This window comes from Crocuta crocuta, unplaced genomic scaffold, assembly GCF_008692635.1.
Source record: "Crocuta crocuta isolate KB4526 unplaced genomic scaffold, BGI_CrCroc_1.0 scaffold243, whole genome shotgun sequence".
NCBI lineage: Eukaryota > Metazoa > Chordata > Mammalia > Carnivora > Hyaenidae > Crocuta > Crocuta crocuta.
The window spans coordinates 3,456,782-3,474,366 of NW_027529596.1; the positions used below are offsets into that span (position 1 = coordinate 3,456,782).

Genomic DNA, 17,585 nt, shown 5'->3' on the forward strand with positions numbered 1-17,585 from the left:
AGAAACAATGTTTTTCAATGAAAATACAATATTTTTACTTTATTCCATCTTTTATTCCTGGCCAACACTTCTCCTATTAATAGTATATTTAGAAAAATGTATCCCACAGAAGTAATGAAATCTCATGATGTGCTTGCTTATTGAAGGTGCACACTGAACACATGATCATGCATCAGAACAGCACAGGCATACACACATTGCAGCGGTACAACTAATCCTTAAAAAACAGAATTCTGAATTTTTCTCTTTCTCTGAAGAATTATTTTGAATGTATTTATTCCCATCCTGGAGAAAAGAGGGGTAGTATTTCCCAACACTATATTCATGGCCTACAGAGCATTAGCTCAGTCCTTCAAAGAGATAAAAATGCCTGCAAGTCATTTTTGTAGGACTTTGCTTTTTACCACTCTCATTGCATATGTCAAAAACCCATCCACCATATAAGGCAAATAAAACCGAGTATACTGAATCCAACAGAAAGCTAATAAATAGACTTCATCATTTCTATTTCAAGGTCATGACTACACAGTGAACAAGACATGCAGTGAAACAACCAGCAAGAACGGACTTGACATTATGCGGAGAGAATTCAATTTCACCTTCTGTTGTCATATGACACTGGTGTGTCCTTGTGATCAGACATTTTGTTGGGCTCATTTCTCCTGTGACATGTCCTCTGTTTCACTTTAAAAAGATGTTTTTATCTGAGATTTTTAAAAGAAAAATAATAGAATTTTTGAACAGCTTTAAGTTTACAGAAAAATTGAGCATAAAGTACACAGATGCCTCATATGCTCTCTCACCCACCTGCCTTATTATTAACATTTTTTTTTTACCTGAGTGTAGTACTTTTGTTACAATTGAGGAGCCAGCATTGATACATTATTGTTAACTAAATTCAGCAGCTAACATTAGGGTTTACTCTTTCTGCTGTAATTTTATGGGTTTTGACAAAGGTATGACATGTATCTGCCATTATGATATCCTCCAGATTAGTTTCACTGCTCCCTAAATATCCTGTGCTCCATCTATTCCGTCCCTGCCTCTTCCTCAGACCCTGAAGACTATGGATATTTCCTCCTATCTGTCTAGTGTTGCCTTTTTCAGAATGTCACAGACTTGGGATCATGTGGTACATAGCCTCTTTAGATTGGCTCCTTTCACTTAGCGCTATGCACTTAAGGTTCTACCATGTCTTTTTTGTAGCTTGACAGCTCATTTCTTTTTATTGCTGAAAAATATGCCACCGTATGGACCACAGTTTCCTATTGAAGAACATCTTGTTTTTTCCCAAGTTTTGACAAATGTTAATAAAGCTTCCGTAAGCATTCATTTGCAGGCTTTTGTGTGGACATGTTTTCAACTCATCTGGGTAAATATATGGTAAGAGCATGTTTTATTCTGCAGGAAACTGCAGAATGGTCTTCCAAATTCGCTATACAAATACTTAATATTTCACTCCATTCTATTGTTTGCCTGGTTTCTGAAAAGAATCTGGTGTAATTGTTATCCTTCCTCTTCTGTATGGGTAAGGAGTTTTTCTCTCTGGCTTCTTTCAAGATTTTCTCTGGGACTTGATTTTTTTGTGGTTTGAATGCAATATACTTATCTTTAGATTTTTTGGTATTAACTCTGTTTGGTATTCTCTGAGCTTGCTGGCTCTGGCTCTGTGGTTTGGCACTGATTTTTGGAAATTAACAGTTGTTGCTTCAAACAATCAGTCATCGTTTCAATTCTTCCTTTCTCCCTTCCTTCGCTTTCTAGTCTTCTCACTATTTATCTATCACATCTTTAGTATTGTGCCACAGTCCCTGGATATTTTGTTCTGTTTCTTTTTTGTTGCTGTTCTTTTTTTTCTCTTTACAATTTAGGTTTTGAATTTTCTATTGATACTTCTTCAAGCTCACTGATATTTTTCCTTTGGCCATGTCCAGTCTATTGATAAGCTCATGAAAGGTATTCTCCATTTCTGCTACATTTTTTTTTCTAGCATTTTTTTTTTTGACTTTAAAAAAAAATTTCAAAAAAAATTTTTTTTGAGAGAGAGAGAGACAAAGCGCAAGCAGGGGAGGGAACAGAGAGAGGGGCAGACATGGAATCTGAAGCAGGTTCCGGGCTCTGAGCTGTCAGCACAGATCCCTACACGGGGCTCAAACCCACAAACCATGAGATCATGACCTGAGCTAAAGCCAGACGCCTAACCAGCTGAGCCACCCAGATGCCCCTCCTTTTGACTTTTTATCAGAGTTTCCATATCTCTGTTTGTATCACACCTCTGCTCTTTTATGTTGTCAACATTTCCCATTAGAAGCCTTCACTTTTTCACGGTACTTTTCTCAAATTCCTGGTCTGATTATTTCAATATCTCTGCCATATTTGAGTCTGATTCTAATGCTGTATCTGTCTCTTCAAACTGTTTTTTTTTTTTTGTTTGTTTGTTTGTTTTTAACTATATCTGCAATTTTTTGTTGAAAGCCAGGCATGCTGTTCTGGGTAAAAGGAACTGAGGTAAATAGGCGTTTGGTGTGTGGTTTATGTTTATCTGCCTAGGGGTTAGATTGTGTTTACTGTTTTCTATTGCTGTAGTTATCAGAGACTAAAATTTTCCCTGAGGTTCTTGTTTTTATCTCCCCAGCTCTCTTTGGGGAGACAATGTAGGCATCTTAAGATCTGAGGTGTGTGGCTCCTTCCCCTGTAATCCTTTCTTGTTACTTGCTACGGGTGTGGTGGTTATGCCTGGGTGAGGGAAAGCACTGGAACGCTGTGATTAGGTCTTAGTCTTCGAGGGAGCCTGAATAAATGGTTGTGGTACTATCATTTTAAAAAAATCTTTGCAAACTTGATAGGTAAAAAAAAAAGTGTATGCATTTTTTCACTGCATTTTAAACATTTCTTTGACTTTTTCTCACTGATTTACAAGTTCTATATTTACTAAAAGATTACTCTTTTGTTACATATAATATGGTATCATTTACCTTGTTTTTCTTTTCTTTTTTTAATGTTTTATTTATTTCTAGGAGAGAGAGAGAGACAGCGTGAGCAGGGGAGGGTCAGAGAGAAAGGGAGTCACAGACTGAAACAGGCTCCAGGCTCTGAGCTGGCAGTCAGCACAGAGCCCGACGCGGGGCTCGAACCCACAAACCGCGAGATCATGACCTAAGCAAAAGTCGTACGCTTAACCGACTAAGCCACCCAGGCGCCCCTCATTTACCTTGTTTTTCTATTTTATTCTGTGGTGTGTATCACTTTTGAACCTAAACTCTAAAGAGACCGAATGGATGGTTTTGTGTGATAAATAAGTCTGAAGGAACTCAAGTTGAATATAATGAGTTAGTGAACGTTATAAATTGAATATCAAGATGATGGATGAAACGATGGAGTGTTAACCATATGGAAGGTAATTTACCATCAGCATATAATGAAGTCCCCTTCTCCCATGTAATGAAGTGTTATAAAGTAATGAGAATAGCAAACTACAACTACATTCAATGATATGAAAAAAAATCTCATATGAAGATGTTGAATACAAAAGAGTGCATACTGATGGTTTCTATATAAATTGATGATTTATATAAAGATTAAAAGTAGGCAAACATCTATATAGTATAAGAAGTTACTACTGATACAGTAATGACTGGAATGGTCACCAGCGGGGCTCTGGGATCCTGGTAATTTTTTTTTGTTTTTTGTTTTTTTATTTTTTATTTTGTTGTTGTTGTTGTTTTGTTTTTTTTGTTATTTTTTTAAACTGGATGCTTGTTACGTGGCTGTGTTCAATTTGTGGAAATTCAATGATACTTGTACTTTCTGCAATTATTTGTATGTATGTTATGGTTTAATAAAAAATTGAGATACCTGTCCCTTGACCTTATGCAGGGTTTCACTACCTCTTTCCCAATAAAATGTGCCAAATTGGTATCCTCCGTAGCATATCTGCAGGAATATCTGTAATTATAGTCTTGTGCTTTATAGTTTGTGGTACAAAGAATATTCCTTTTTAGTACTGTCTCCAAAGTATAACTAGGCAACTGTGGGTCTTCCAGGTGAGAGGAAGGTTGACACATTTTATACGACCAATTCCACCTCTCAGGGCACGCATCTGAATATGCCCAGAATTCAAAGGGCCTATGTTCCCTACATTATAGCGCTTTGGATTTACTATCAAAATCAGTGTTAACCAACTTGGTGGGGGAATCCTTTCGCCACATATACCTATATCAAATCACCATGTTACACACCTTAAAATAACTTACAATTTTGTCAATTATACCTCAGTAAAGCTGAAGAAATGTAACAAACAAACAAACAAAACAAAACAACAACAAAGTCAATTTAAAGGATGTAAGCTGGACCCACAGTCGTGGCGACAAGCGTGGCGGGACCCAGAACAGCACCGCTGCTTCACTGTAGGAACCTCCACTAGACTTCCTTTCTTCTTCTGTGATGATTTTATTTCAAGAACCTCATGGCTCCTTTCTGTTATTGGACATCAGTCAGAATCACCAAAATCTAACCAAATAGGTCTTAGCAACTCTGGATCTTATGGGACTTCTTATGTAGATCCACCACCTCTTCCCTCAGACACCTTTAAACTTGGCATTTAAAAAAATTTATTTATTTTGAGAGAGAGTGAGAGCATGTGAATACACATGTGTGAGTAGAAGAGGGGCAGAGAGACAGAGAGAGAATTCCAAACAGGCTCTGTGCTGTCAGTGCAGAGCCAGACGCAGGGCTCAATCCCACCAACCATGAGATCATGGCCTGAGCCAAAATCAAGAATTGGATGCGTAACCAACTGAGCCATCTGGGCACCCCAAAACTTCACATTTTAATAAAATCACACACACACACACACACACACTTGCTTCACCAGACTGCTTCATACTAATTTATTTGAAGAAAAAGCTGTACAGAGAGCTTAAACATATTTTCTGGAATTATAGGACCTATGTAAAGAAGAAAGATAAGAAAACTTCCAAATGAATTACTAATTCTCTTTGACTCTGTTGCTTCCCACTGACAAACTGCTCCTGCCTCAGAGCCTCGATTGTTACCCTGAATATAATGAGCTTCGAAATTAATTTGATACCCCTAAAACATTCCTTAAGCTGTGTCCCAAATCTACAACTCTTGACATTTCCATCTGGGTGTTGTGTTGTCAGACTGAGCATGCCCTAAATCAAGGTCAGTATTCCAAATCTACACCTAACTTTTAGAAAATTCCTTTGCATATTTCATATTTTCACAATTTCTCAATTACTTGGTTCAAAATTTCAATTAAGTTGTATCCTATGAAATGCTACACTGAAGCACTGAAGACACACTCTTTGCTCTTTAAGACCATGGTCTGGCAAATATTAAAACAAGTATTCTGAAGGTAGTGTCAATGAAACCATTAAAATGCTAATATGCAACCCGAAGTCCTAGCCAAAACAATCAGGCAAGAAAAATACATAAAAGATATCCAAGTCAGAGTGAAAGAAATAGAATTGTCTCTGTTTGCAAATGACATGGTTATAAATAAAAATTCCTAAAGAGTCTACCAAAAAACTTAGATTTAAGTTTGTTGAAATTTAGCAGATTTGTAGGATAAAAGTCAATATACAAAAATCAGTACTGTTTTTATACACTAACAAAGAATTCTTTTAAAAAAGAAATAAAGAAAACAATAGTATTTACAATAGAATCAAGCACAACAAAATACTTAGGCATAAATTTAACCGAGGAAGTAAAAGACCTGTACACCGAAAACTAACGGTGATGAAATAAATTGGAGAAGACACAAATAAATGGAAAGATATTCTGTGCTCATGGCTTGGAAAAATTAATGTTGTTAAAATGTCCATACTATCTAAAGCTATATATCTGCAATTTTTGTTGAAAGCCAGGCATGATGTTCTGGGTAAAAGCAACTGAGGTAAATAGCCATTCAGTGTATGGTTTATGTTTATCTGCCTAGAGGTTAGGCTGTGTTGACTGAACAGTACCTAAAGCTATCTGTAGGTTCAATGCAATCCCTATCAATATTCCAATAGCATTTTTTGTAGAAATAGGAAAAAAATTCCTAGAATTCATATAGAGCACAGAAGACCCCAAATAACCAAAGCAATCTTGAGAAATAAGTACAAATCTGGAGGCATTACCCTTCCCAATTTCAAATGATATTACATAACTACAGCAATCTAGAGAGTATAGAATGGAAATAAAAATAGAAACACCTACCAGTGGAACAAAATCAAAAGTCTAGAAATAAACCCACGTATACATGATCAACTAACATTTGACGAGGGACCCAAAAATACTCAAAGGAGACAAGATAGTTTCTTCAATAAAAGTCCTGGGAGAAATGGATATTCACACTGAAAAGAATGAAACAGACCTGTATTGTACGTCACTCACAAAAATTAACTTGAAATGGATTAAACGCTTAAATGTATGGCCTGAAACCATAAAACTCCTAGAAGTAAACATAGGGGGTGGGGGTGGGGCACCTGTGTGGCTCAGTTGTTTAGGCGTCTGCCTTTGGCTCAGGTCATGATCTTGAGCTCTGTGCCGACAGCTCAGAGCCTGGAGCCTGCTTCAGATCCTGTGTGTGTGTGTGTCTCTCTCTGCCCCTCCCCAGCTTGCACTCTCTATCTCTCTCTCTCAAAAATATATTAACATTAAAAAAAAAAAAAAAAAAAACCTTAGGGGAAAACTCCTTCCATGGGATTTGGCAATGATTGTTTGGCTATGATACCTAAAACACAAGCAACGAAACAAACAAAATCAACAAGTGATTTTGGGACTATATCAAACTAAAAAGCTTCTGCACATCAAAAGAAATGTTCAACAAATGAAAGACAATCTATAGAATGGGAGGAAATATTTGCAGACCATATACTGGATAAGGAGTTAATATCGAAAATACATAAAGAACCCATACAACTCAGTAACAGAACAATGAACAATTCAATTTAAAAATAGGAGATGATCTGATTAGACATGTTTTTCAAAGGTATCTAATGGCTAATGGATATATGTTATATATCATATATATATATGTGAAACATCGGTGCACTGTTGGTGGGAATGGAAACTGGTGCCCCCACTGTGGAAAATAGTATGGAGTTTCCTCATGAAATTAAAAATTGAACTACCATATGATCTAGCAACTTCATTTCTGGATGTATATCTAAAGGAAAAGAAATCAATATCCTGAAAAGTTATCTGCATCCCCTTGTTCATTGTAGCATTTTTTATAATAGGAAGATATGGAAATAACCTAAGCGTTGGTCAACAGGCGAGTGAATAAAGAAAATGTGGCATGTATTACATACACATACACACAAGCTGAAATATTTTCAGCCACAAAAAGAAGGAAGTTCTGCCATGTATGACAACATGAGTGAAACCTAAGGGCATTATGCAAAGTGAAACAAGTTTGAAGAAAGAAAAATCTTGTATGATCATTTATATGTGGAACTGAAAAAAATATAACAGACTCCTTGATAGAGATTAGTGGTTTCCAGAGGCATGGAGTGTGTGTATGCATGAAGGTAATGGGTAAAGGTGGTCAAAAGGTAGAAACTTCCAGTTATAAGATAAATAAGTCCTGGGGATATAATGCCAGCATGGTGACTACAGTTAGTTGTGCATATCTAGAAGTGCTAAGAAAGTAAATTTAAAACTTCTCATCACACACAAACAATTGTAACTATGTGAGGTAATGAATGTGTTGACTAAACTTTTTGTGGTAATCATTTAGCGACATATACATATATCAAATTATTACGGTATATATCTTAAGTATATGTCTATTACATAGTATATGTCAATTATATCTTAATAAATGGAAAAATTAATTTAAAAAATGGTAATATATGTAACAACAAGACATTGTATGTGGAAGCTATAAATATCATAACTATTTTCACTATTTTGTGATGAAGATTTGTTCAATTTAAAATCAGGAAGAATTCAAAGAGTATTATTTTTATTTTGAACTTTCTAATGAAGTACATTTCCATTTTCTGTACTTAAGTATTTGTATTCCGGAAGTCTTTTTTGAAGTACATGGCATGCATCAACTCCAAAGTTGGGAATACTTGGGAAAACTTGGAAACACTTGGGAAGCAAAGAAGTTGATCTAATTGTTTGTTTATTTGTTTGTTTGTTTGGAGACAAAAAGGGACAGAAAGTTGCAGAGAGAGAAGGAGAGAGAGAAATCTCAAGTAAGCTCTGCGCTCTCGGTGTGGAACTGATATGGGGCTTGAACTCATGAACCATGAGATCATGACCTGAGCCAAAAACAAGAGTGGGATGCCTAACCAACTGAGCCCCAAAGTGTCCCAAGTTAAACTAACTCTTGATGCTTTGTGCTGGAAGGCCACTAAAAATTACTAATTTTACTACCCAAAGGAAAAAAGGACAAAATTGCCTTTTCTCCACTATATTTCTGGCTAAGGAATTCCAATCTGGACTTGAATTAATCATTCCTCTCATTTAAGGCTGGCAATAATATTTAGTTAAGTATTAAGAAGTTTTTACATTGAGATTTTATTTTCCAGTTGTTTCCACTTTGGTCATACAGAATCCAACATGGGGTAAAAGAATAAGCCTCATTCCAACTCTATCTAATCAAATTTCCAAAATAGAAGACACTTTTCTTGGGTCTTCTTATCCTTAAGGCCACTAATCTCTTTAATAATTTCACAATTATTTTTAATCTTGTTTTTTTACTTTGCCCCTTTACCATTCACCTCAACTACAGTTCCACCACATATTTTTTTAAATATGGTTTCTAGAACTGGGCCCAAAAGTCTAAAATTGAGTTCCTTAGCACTGTGACAAGTGTAATTTTTCCTTCAGTTGAATTAGTTCCTAAAATTCTATTAATACAGACTAAGACTATGTTGGCCCTTGAAAGAGCTTCATTAAAATACTGGAACATTAAATACACAGTTAACATAAATCCCAAATTATCTTTGACATTTACTACAATTTAGTGTATTTCTCCAATTATCTTCTTGAGTAGTTAGTTTTTGACAGTTCTATGTGGAATCCCTGAATACTGAAGAGTCCTTCTTGGGGTTAGTGACTTTATTTTTCCTGGAGTAAACACAGGCATGCTCAGAGAAAGCTAGATTTATTTCATAATGGTATTAAGTACAATAGAATGATTGTATGTTAAGTGACCTCATGGTTTTTTTAAAAAGTAAAATCATGTTACATGTATTTTCTATATCTTCTTCACGTAGAGATTTATGTAATATAATATTTTAAAATAATTTTTAAAGTATATTTTAAAGACTCTGAGCTGCTATCTGAGATTGTCCTTTCTCCACTATATTTCTAGCTAATGGCTTCCAACCTATTTTTGATTAAATAAATGCCAGAGTAAAACCAGATCAAATCAAAGCAAACCAAACAATGCAATGTAGCAGATACTCGAATTAAGAAAGGCTTCATGAGGATTAACTGTTCTCTGTTATATTTTTTATTGAAGGTTTTAATGGGAGGATTGTACAAGAAGAGATAAAATGAAAAAAATCTACAAATAATGCTATTAAAAGAACTCCATTTCTGGTTTTTGAAAACAAAGATGTTTTCTATATTGATGAAGCTAAAATCAATCCAGAAAATGTAATTACATGACTTACAAGTCTTTCAATTAAGTTGTGTTCTAAATCTGTGAAATTTGAGTAGAGGTTTTTTTTTTTATTCTAATGGGAATATTGATGTCTAGACTTTTAAGACTTATAGTGGTCAGTTAATATTTTTATAATTAGTCTTTTTGAAACCAAAAGAAAAACAAAGGCATTCGTTGTGATCTCTTTAATGTCCTAATAATTTATGTGAACTAGTTTTATCGACATAGTTATAAAAATTGCATATTGTTCTTAAAATAGTAATAGGTTACACGAAATTATTCTATACGAATCTAGGAGATAGCACTTACTGGAGCAGCAGTACTGGAACTGGCCCTTTAGGGTTCATATTGTATAACCACACCTGACCACGGTGTTCCCTACGTGGTAGCTGGGGGCCCCTAGATCAGGGATGTGTGACCTACAATGCTTTAAAGATGGCGTGAACTCCGGGCTTTTGAAAACAGTAAAATGAATGAGAAAAGAATATTCAAAAACCATGAGTAAAATATACTAGTAAAATATACCTATAACAAGACACCTATAAACACAGCTATATCACATACGCAATATTGCTAACCCTTTATGCCTTCTTTTTGCAGAACAGAGGCATGGAGTGAGTGTCTTACTCTTGCCATAGCTGCTTTCTTTCAGGGGAGCCACTCTACTCCTCTGTTGCTCCCCTGCCTTTGAGAATCAGACTATGGAGTAGGAGGTAGTTGGTTCAGGCCACTACCAGCCTTGTGTACGTGGGCACATAATATAAATCCCATAACCACCTGTATTCCCCCCCCCCCCCCAGAAAACAAATGTGTATTCATGCCTGTCTTAAAGGGTTTGTGGCTACGTTCATAAAATGCCTCCACTGGATGTGAATTTTAGGACTCAAGGACTATGTTTTAATCAACATTTCACACAGGACAATGTCTGGCACATGTTGGCACAGAATAAGTGGTATTCTTACGTGATGCTGCACATTGTATGAATGGTGCACGCTGAGGTATGCTGTTTTTCATGGGGTTCAGATATGGCTTTTGAAGGAAACAGTGATGAGTCATCATACTGGCATGTGGCTACAGGACTGACCCATTTACATAAAAAAGCTGGGGACAAAGGCTATCCCTCAGATGGTTCAAAACTTAAGTTTCAGAGGTCAATAGGGAATAATCCCTTTGAAGAGGAGAGTCAACACAATCAGATCATCCCAGATGTACTAGTTGATGATTACCAAGGAAGTCCATGTTATAATTCACCTATTGCCTAAATCTAAGAGGCAGATTCCAAGTTCTAAAATAATAGCCTAAATAAGAATGGGAAGTGTAGGGGAAACGAAGAGTTTAGAAATAGAAGATTGATACTAAGAGATCCCACAGATAAGCTTCCTCAACATTTGCAACTGCCATCATCGGCACCTACAAGTTGAATAAGGGAGATGAATTATATACATTCAGGGTGGTCTCTCCCTCTGGGGGCTCCTTAGGATGATTTTCTAATTGGAAGCCCAGTAAAGGGTGCAGCAGGGGACCTGAGGAAATCATTCACATGTGCTCCTTGCTAAGAGGAGAGACACAGGACTGGAGCACGACTCACACTAGCTAGAGCGAAAACAACTATGTACAAGTCTGTCTGCAACAGGGCCATACAGAGGGTGAGGAAGTAGTTGAGTAACTCGCAGGCAATGGCGCAAGGGAGTGTGCTGAAGTGGGATCAATTTACATGCTCTGTGGGCTTGAGTTCTTGCCGTGGAATGGATGTAGACAATTCAGGAAGTCATGGAATAAATCATGAGAAATGCTCTGGAGTTCCCGGGAGAATGCTGGCCACGAAAGCGGAACAGGGCCAGCGCTGGGCTGCCAGATGTCCAGGGGCGTAAGGTGGATAAACACAGAAACAATGTATCGACTGGTTTCTAGAGATTGCTTAAAACAAACAAATAAGCGAGCAAAATGCCTACTTCATATTCTTGCCATACTTAGGCACGTGACCTCATAATCCTTTTTCACCAGGAGCACAAAACTCAAGCTGAATATTGAGCAGAGAAACCAGTTAATTCTCAATTCTAATCTTCTAGAAACTCAAAGAGAGAAAAATTCAATGTAGAATTTAACGATAGCATTGGATCTGAAATGGAAATACATACATATATAAAGAAATCTTTGGAGAGAAGATCTATTTTGGTCTGATCCTGAAGGTAGATGAGAGGAATATTTTAAAATATTCTCATCAATCTTGATTTATCTCATGCTTTGATCCTGATATTTATTCTAATAATACTTATGAAATATTATTCTCTAATGCCTCGCCTGCTTGTGTTTATAGAAATATATAGAAGACAAAGACATAATATTAGAATATAAAGAAATATATGAGATTAGACATGTTTTCTTGTGAATGCTCACAACCAGTGTTGAATTCTTAATGCAGAATTTTCTGGTATTTATCAAGGACATTCATTATTTGTCACTCTGGGTCACACAGTTTATGCAACACTGCTTTGTTGCAGTCTTTTTTCTTTCAAGGATATAAAAGTATCAGATTCCTCAAATGCCTAGAGTGATGTCACAGTGGAAAAATGCACAGCTTTATAAATTAAACTTGACATGACTGAATTCTGGTCATCTTACACAAAAGTGGCGATCTTTCCTTAACGAAATCACCATGATCTGTGGAAGGGTGATGGGGTTACCTCGCGCTTCCCTCACTCGTTCAGGCCTCCTTCACTTTCCAAAGGCTCAGCTTACGAACTGGAGAGAACGTGTGACTTGTGCTTACCACAGGTCTGTGGACGTCCCAGAATGCTCTCTCTTGGCTATCGAGGATCTTCCTTTCGATCTTGTCTCTCTTCTTGTCCACTCTGTCAACAAGGTAACAATGGATAAGAAGTGCCATTAATTGCAGCACCTCTTCGGACAAAAGGCCACAACCTGAACAAATCTTCCGAAAGACTCACAAGGACTCACTTTGCTTGTGCTTCTGCTTGCATAAAAATGAACTCCCACTTCCGGGCAAATGCTCTCTGCAGCCTGGCCAGGCTCTCCTGAAAAAACACACCGCAGGTGAGGACGTTCTGGTGCTCATCGTCACTACCCTCTGCTCACTTATCTACCTTATGAACTTAGCAAGAAAATCAATATAGAGCCTCTAAAGTAGTAAGTGTACTCAAGTTCTGAAGGATGAGTCATGCTCACTGAATATAGCTCATCCTCATATTAACAGAGAAAACAGGGAAACATATCACAAATATTAACATATCAAATATTTATGAATAGCCGTCTGGAGAGAATACAAGTAAACATCTAAAATACTAAAATTACTTTGGATGAAAAAAGTGCTCAATACTAATGCATTGGAGTTTCCTGTGCCCTTTTTTGTGAGGAACAGAAAAATGATACATTTTTACTATTGATTCAGTCAATCTATCCAGTTCTTGACAAGAATGTAGACTCTCGGCTCCTACTGCCATTTCTAGTCAGTGCTTCAAAGTCAGTAATCACAACAGCAATCATCTGAACAAATTACATCAGATTAATTTTATCTGCTGTTGGTGACTGACCCGAAGGTTCTGCAAAAATCATTTACCCAAAGCGAATGCTCTTTATTTCTCTAACTTTGGATGTCTTCACTATATGCACGACGCATCTAACGTTTTCACACTTGAGTTTAGCAAGTAAGACATACTTCTCTCTTCTCCTGTGAGTTTGTGTGTGTAGAAGTTTACCATCCCTGTTACACATGAGTTTAGCCTCACTCCTTCCACCTTGACCCAGAGTTGACCTCCTGGGTCTACACTGAGGGCCACGTGACTCTCCTCAGGTGCAAGGGAACAAAGAAGAAGACCAGGGCTAATGTCCTTGCTAATGGTTGCTTCTGACACAGTTTGCATACTTTGTCCTTGAGATAACGGCTGTTCCCCTGAAACTCCCCTGCAACCCCCTTGAAAATAACAAATGTCCTACACACTCGGGATCAGGGCTGCTTCCTTTATCACTTTGTTGTCTTTTTACAATAACTGCTCAATTCTGCTTCTGTACTGCCCGCTTGCCTGCTTGCTGATTAGAAAAAGCCCTGAGTCCTTGGGTTCGGGGCCACACATCTAGAGAGTTCTGTGTTACTCTGTGCGGTCCTGGCCGGTAATAAAGACTCCCTGAATTTGGCTTCAGCGGCTTCAGTTGGTCTCTGTGTCTCTCAGCATCACACCCCCAGTGTGAATAATGTGAGGAAGCAAGCAAGTCAGGGATGTGAGCCATTGTGATGCCCGATTCCTGGGAATCCAGTCTTTAAAATCCAGGCACGTAGAAAGTCAACAGAATTCCCAGAAATGTCCGTGGCCTTATTCCTGTTCATTCTATGACTTCCTTTGCCAGAAAGTCCTTAGTACTTACAGCTTCATAGTCGGCTAGTTCCAGCCTTGCCTTGTTTTGCATTGTTCTCTTGCAGAGATAAACCGCTGAAAGGGGAAAAAAAAATCAATCACTTCATGCCTGCTTGTTAACATGAAGGCACTCACTGAAAATAAAAACAGTGTTATAAGTCAAGATATCTTGGTCTTTGCTGCTTCTTTCCAGTCATAATTTTCTATTTTTATATTTTTTGACAAAAATAAAGAATAGTAATGTTTTTACTGAAATTCAAACATAATAGTATTTATAAGAAAAAGATGTTCATGGGGAGGGGCTCAATTGGTTAAGTGTCCGACTTCAGCTCAGGTCATGATCTCATGGTTCTTGGGTTCAAGTCCTGTATCAGGCTCTGTGCTGACAGCTCACAGCCTGGAGCTGCTTCGGATTCTGTGTCTCCCTCTCTCTGTGCCTCTCCCCTGCTCACCCTCCATCTCTCTCTCAAAAATAAAAAATAAACATAAATTTTTTTTTAAAAGCACAACGATATGTTTAGAAAGTTAGTAACTATATATTTTTATTAAATAAGGGGGAGATAAAGCCTTTTAAATAACACATCAAATAAGTTTAAACATCTAGATACATAGATAACACCATTTTGTTAAAAGGAACTGCACAAAGAAGGGATCATTATGGGCACATTTGATTATTTCTGTAAACTTCCGTCAACTGAAAGAATCTCTTATCATAAACTGAAGGCTTCTTGGCATCCCCTTTTCTGCATTTTATTTTTTTATTATTTAAAAAAAATTTTTTTTAATGTTTTTATTTATTTNTCCACTGAGCCACCCAGGCGCCCCCCCTTTACTACATTTTAGAATCATCAACTGTTTTTCCAGTAGGAGACAGGAAATTATAACATCTTCCCTAACTAGAATACGATGACCTTTTCATTCCATTTTTCTGAGGACGCAGTGTCCTCACTGCCAGGAGAAGCCCTCCCGGGCAGCAGATTTCAGGACGGGTGCCGGAGGGAGGGGGGAGGTCACAGCAGCTCTGCCACTGACAAATCATATTTCTTTTGTTACCTCGGGATTATTAGCAACTCTTACGGCAATCAGGACAATCAGGGCCCTCTGGTACAGTCCTGATTTCCAGGACATATTTTTGTCATTTTCCATACTACAAGATATTTGGGTCTCATGAATTTCAAGATAAACTCTATATGGTAGATGCTGAGTAAATCTGATGGATGAGGCCTGTAAATATTCCTTCTTGTAAGGTTAGTTCTGGAGGTGCCTTTATAATTCCCACCACTGCACTAAGCTGTGCCGCCCTCAATTTTTGATAATGAAGTTCAGCTGGTATCACCGAGGAATTCTCTTACACAGAAAATCTGAGATCTCTGCAAACGCTGATGTATCGTCAATTTCTGCTCTCTAAATTTTCCATTAGGAAGGGCAAGGCAAAGGAGAAAGCCAACCACAGACCGATGTTAACATGACTACAGACACTTAAGAACCCGGGAGATGCTTTGAGAGCCTATCTTTCTACAAGCAACTATGGGAATTTTATTTTTCCACTAGCATTAGAGATTTTCAAAATTACTAACACTCAAAATTAGTAAAAGACAACCTTCAAAAACAAAAATGACGTGATGGGAAACATATTCCTACCTTCACTGGGTAAAACTAATAAGTAAAAGCAGGAGCAGAGTGATTGTTTTTTGATGCCTGTTCACTAAGAAGTGATGCATCCTTTAACATAGTTGTCCTTCTATGCAGATTTCTTTAATTCTCTAGGAAACAGAGTGGAGGCGTGGTCAGGCAGAACCAGGTAAGCAGTAATTCTTCCATATGCATTTGTTGAATAGGATCTTTTTAAAAGGAGCTATTTGGAAGTCAAATCTAAAGTGATTCCTACTAGTCTTTTTGGTAAAAAGGAAGAAGGAAAAAGGCCGGGTTAGCAAGTAGGGAACATTCTGGCTGCTGTTAAAAGAGTCTGCAAATACAGCTGTGACTGAAAGGGCCCAAACCTCACGGAATGAGTCTTGATACAGGAAGTATGTTGACAAGTGACCAATAAGATGATCAAGGAGGATTCTTTTATTCTTCATCAGCAGAGGGTGTCGGCATTGAACAGGATGCAGGTGAGAAAGGAGGTCTTAGAGAACCAGGGATTCATTTTCAATAGTTTTACACTTTATTAAAGATTTTTAAAAATGAGAGTAGTCATGTATCATCAAAACTATGGCTCAGGTCAAGTGGTTTTGTACTAATCCCTAATCATTGAAGGCACCAGAAGGGCCTTTGGGGTGTTATATATGTATGGACACAGGCCCAAGTGCAAGTGTGAATCTTCCTTAACAGAACCCTTGAGTATCTGCTGAAGTGCCAACATATTTTATTTTATTTTATTTTTATTTTTGAGAGAGAGATAGAGACAGCATGATCAGAGAGAGAGGGAGACACAGAATCTGAAACAGGCTCCAGGCTCTGAGCTAGCTGTCAGCACAGAGCCCGAAGCGGGGCTCAAAGCCACGAACCATGAGATCATGACCTGAGCTGAAGTTGGACGCTCAACTGACTGAGCCACCCAGGCGCCCCTGAAGAGCCATCATATTGAAACAACTTTAAAAAATCATTTCCAGCGTTCTATTTAAATATATTCCATCACTGAGAATTTAATTTAAACTTTTTTAAATTTCAATTTTAATATCACTTTGCAGTAGTTTGAGACCAGAGGAGACAGTTTTGAGGACTTAGGGTGAAACAAACAAGTAACTTAATAGAAAGATATGCCACTGAGTGGAGGAAAATTCGAGAAGGCCTAGCGTACCACTTTGGCTAAAATAGCTACGTAGGAAATACGTACAATCTGGCTTGAATATGCTTTAGGCGTCAAAGTTTCTAGATCACACATCTACTGAACATAGAATGAATGGTGGCATTAGTTTTTTTTCCATTTACTTTCATAAAGCTCTCCAAGGGAGAATAGTCTGTTGAACAAAAACCAAGGTCTATGACGGAAGTGTTCCGAGATGTATCACAGAGGTCTGTGAGAAAATCACAAATATCCCAATATGTAAACATTGAAAGGACATAAATATATAATTCACAAAGACTAGAAATATAATTGCCACATAAATATTTGAAAAATATCCGACTTGCAGCCAAAGTCATACAAATGTTAACATGTACTGCCGTAACGAAACTTTTTATCTTTTCAAGTTTACCGTGTGAGCAAATCCTTCCCCAGTTCCTGAGTGAAAACTCAAGCAGTATCTACATACAATCTTAGGCAAGAATGTCTAGCTTGAGTAATAGTCAAAGATTCATGTCTGGTTTAAAGTCCTGAGGTCTGTCCCTCTCCCTCAGGTTCTGTGGGGAAGAGAAGCATGCGTGTCTTCGTTGTTTGCTGACCAAAGCTTCTGAGCCTTCTGGAGTCGGAGGATAGGGAAGAAGGGGAGCAAAGGTGGGTGCTGCTGTTCTTCCTCGACTGATATCCGTGTGCTGATCTAGTGTTGCCATTCTCTGGACTGGGCAGAGGTTGGACGCTGATTATGTTTCTCATGTTACTCTGTAGGATGCTTCGGAGAAACCCCACTCTGCCATTGCTA

At 37.6% G+C, this 17,585-nt stretch overlaps 1 protein-coding gene across 2 annotated transcripts in view; it reads right to left on the reverse strand.

The window, feature by feature from the left end:
- Positions 1-17,585, reverse strand: part of RGS7 (regulator of G protein signaling 7) — a 509,116-nt gene that overhangs the window by 67,378 nt on the left and 424,153 nt on the right. For both annotated transcript variants that reach the window (XM_077761799.1, XM_077761798.1), the window contains exons 6-8: positions 14,012-14,076; positions 12,590-12,666; positions 12,402-12,483 (exon numbers count right to left, since the gene is read on the reverse strand). In XM_077761799.1, coding sequence (XP_077617925.1) covers positions 12,402-12,483; positions 12,590-12,666; positions 14,012-14,076 — 224 coding nt within the window. The remainder of the gene's footprint in view (positions 1-12,401; positions 12,484-12,589; positions 12,667-14,011; positions 14,077-17,585) is intronic.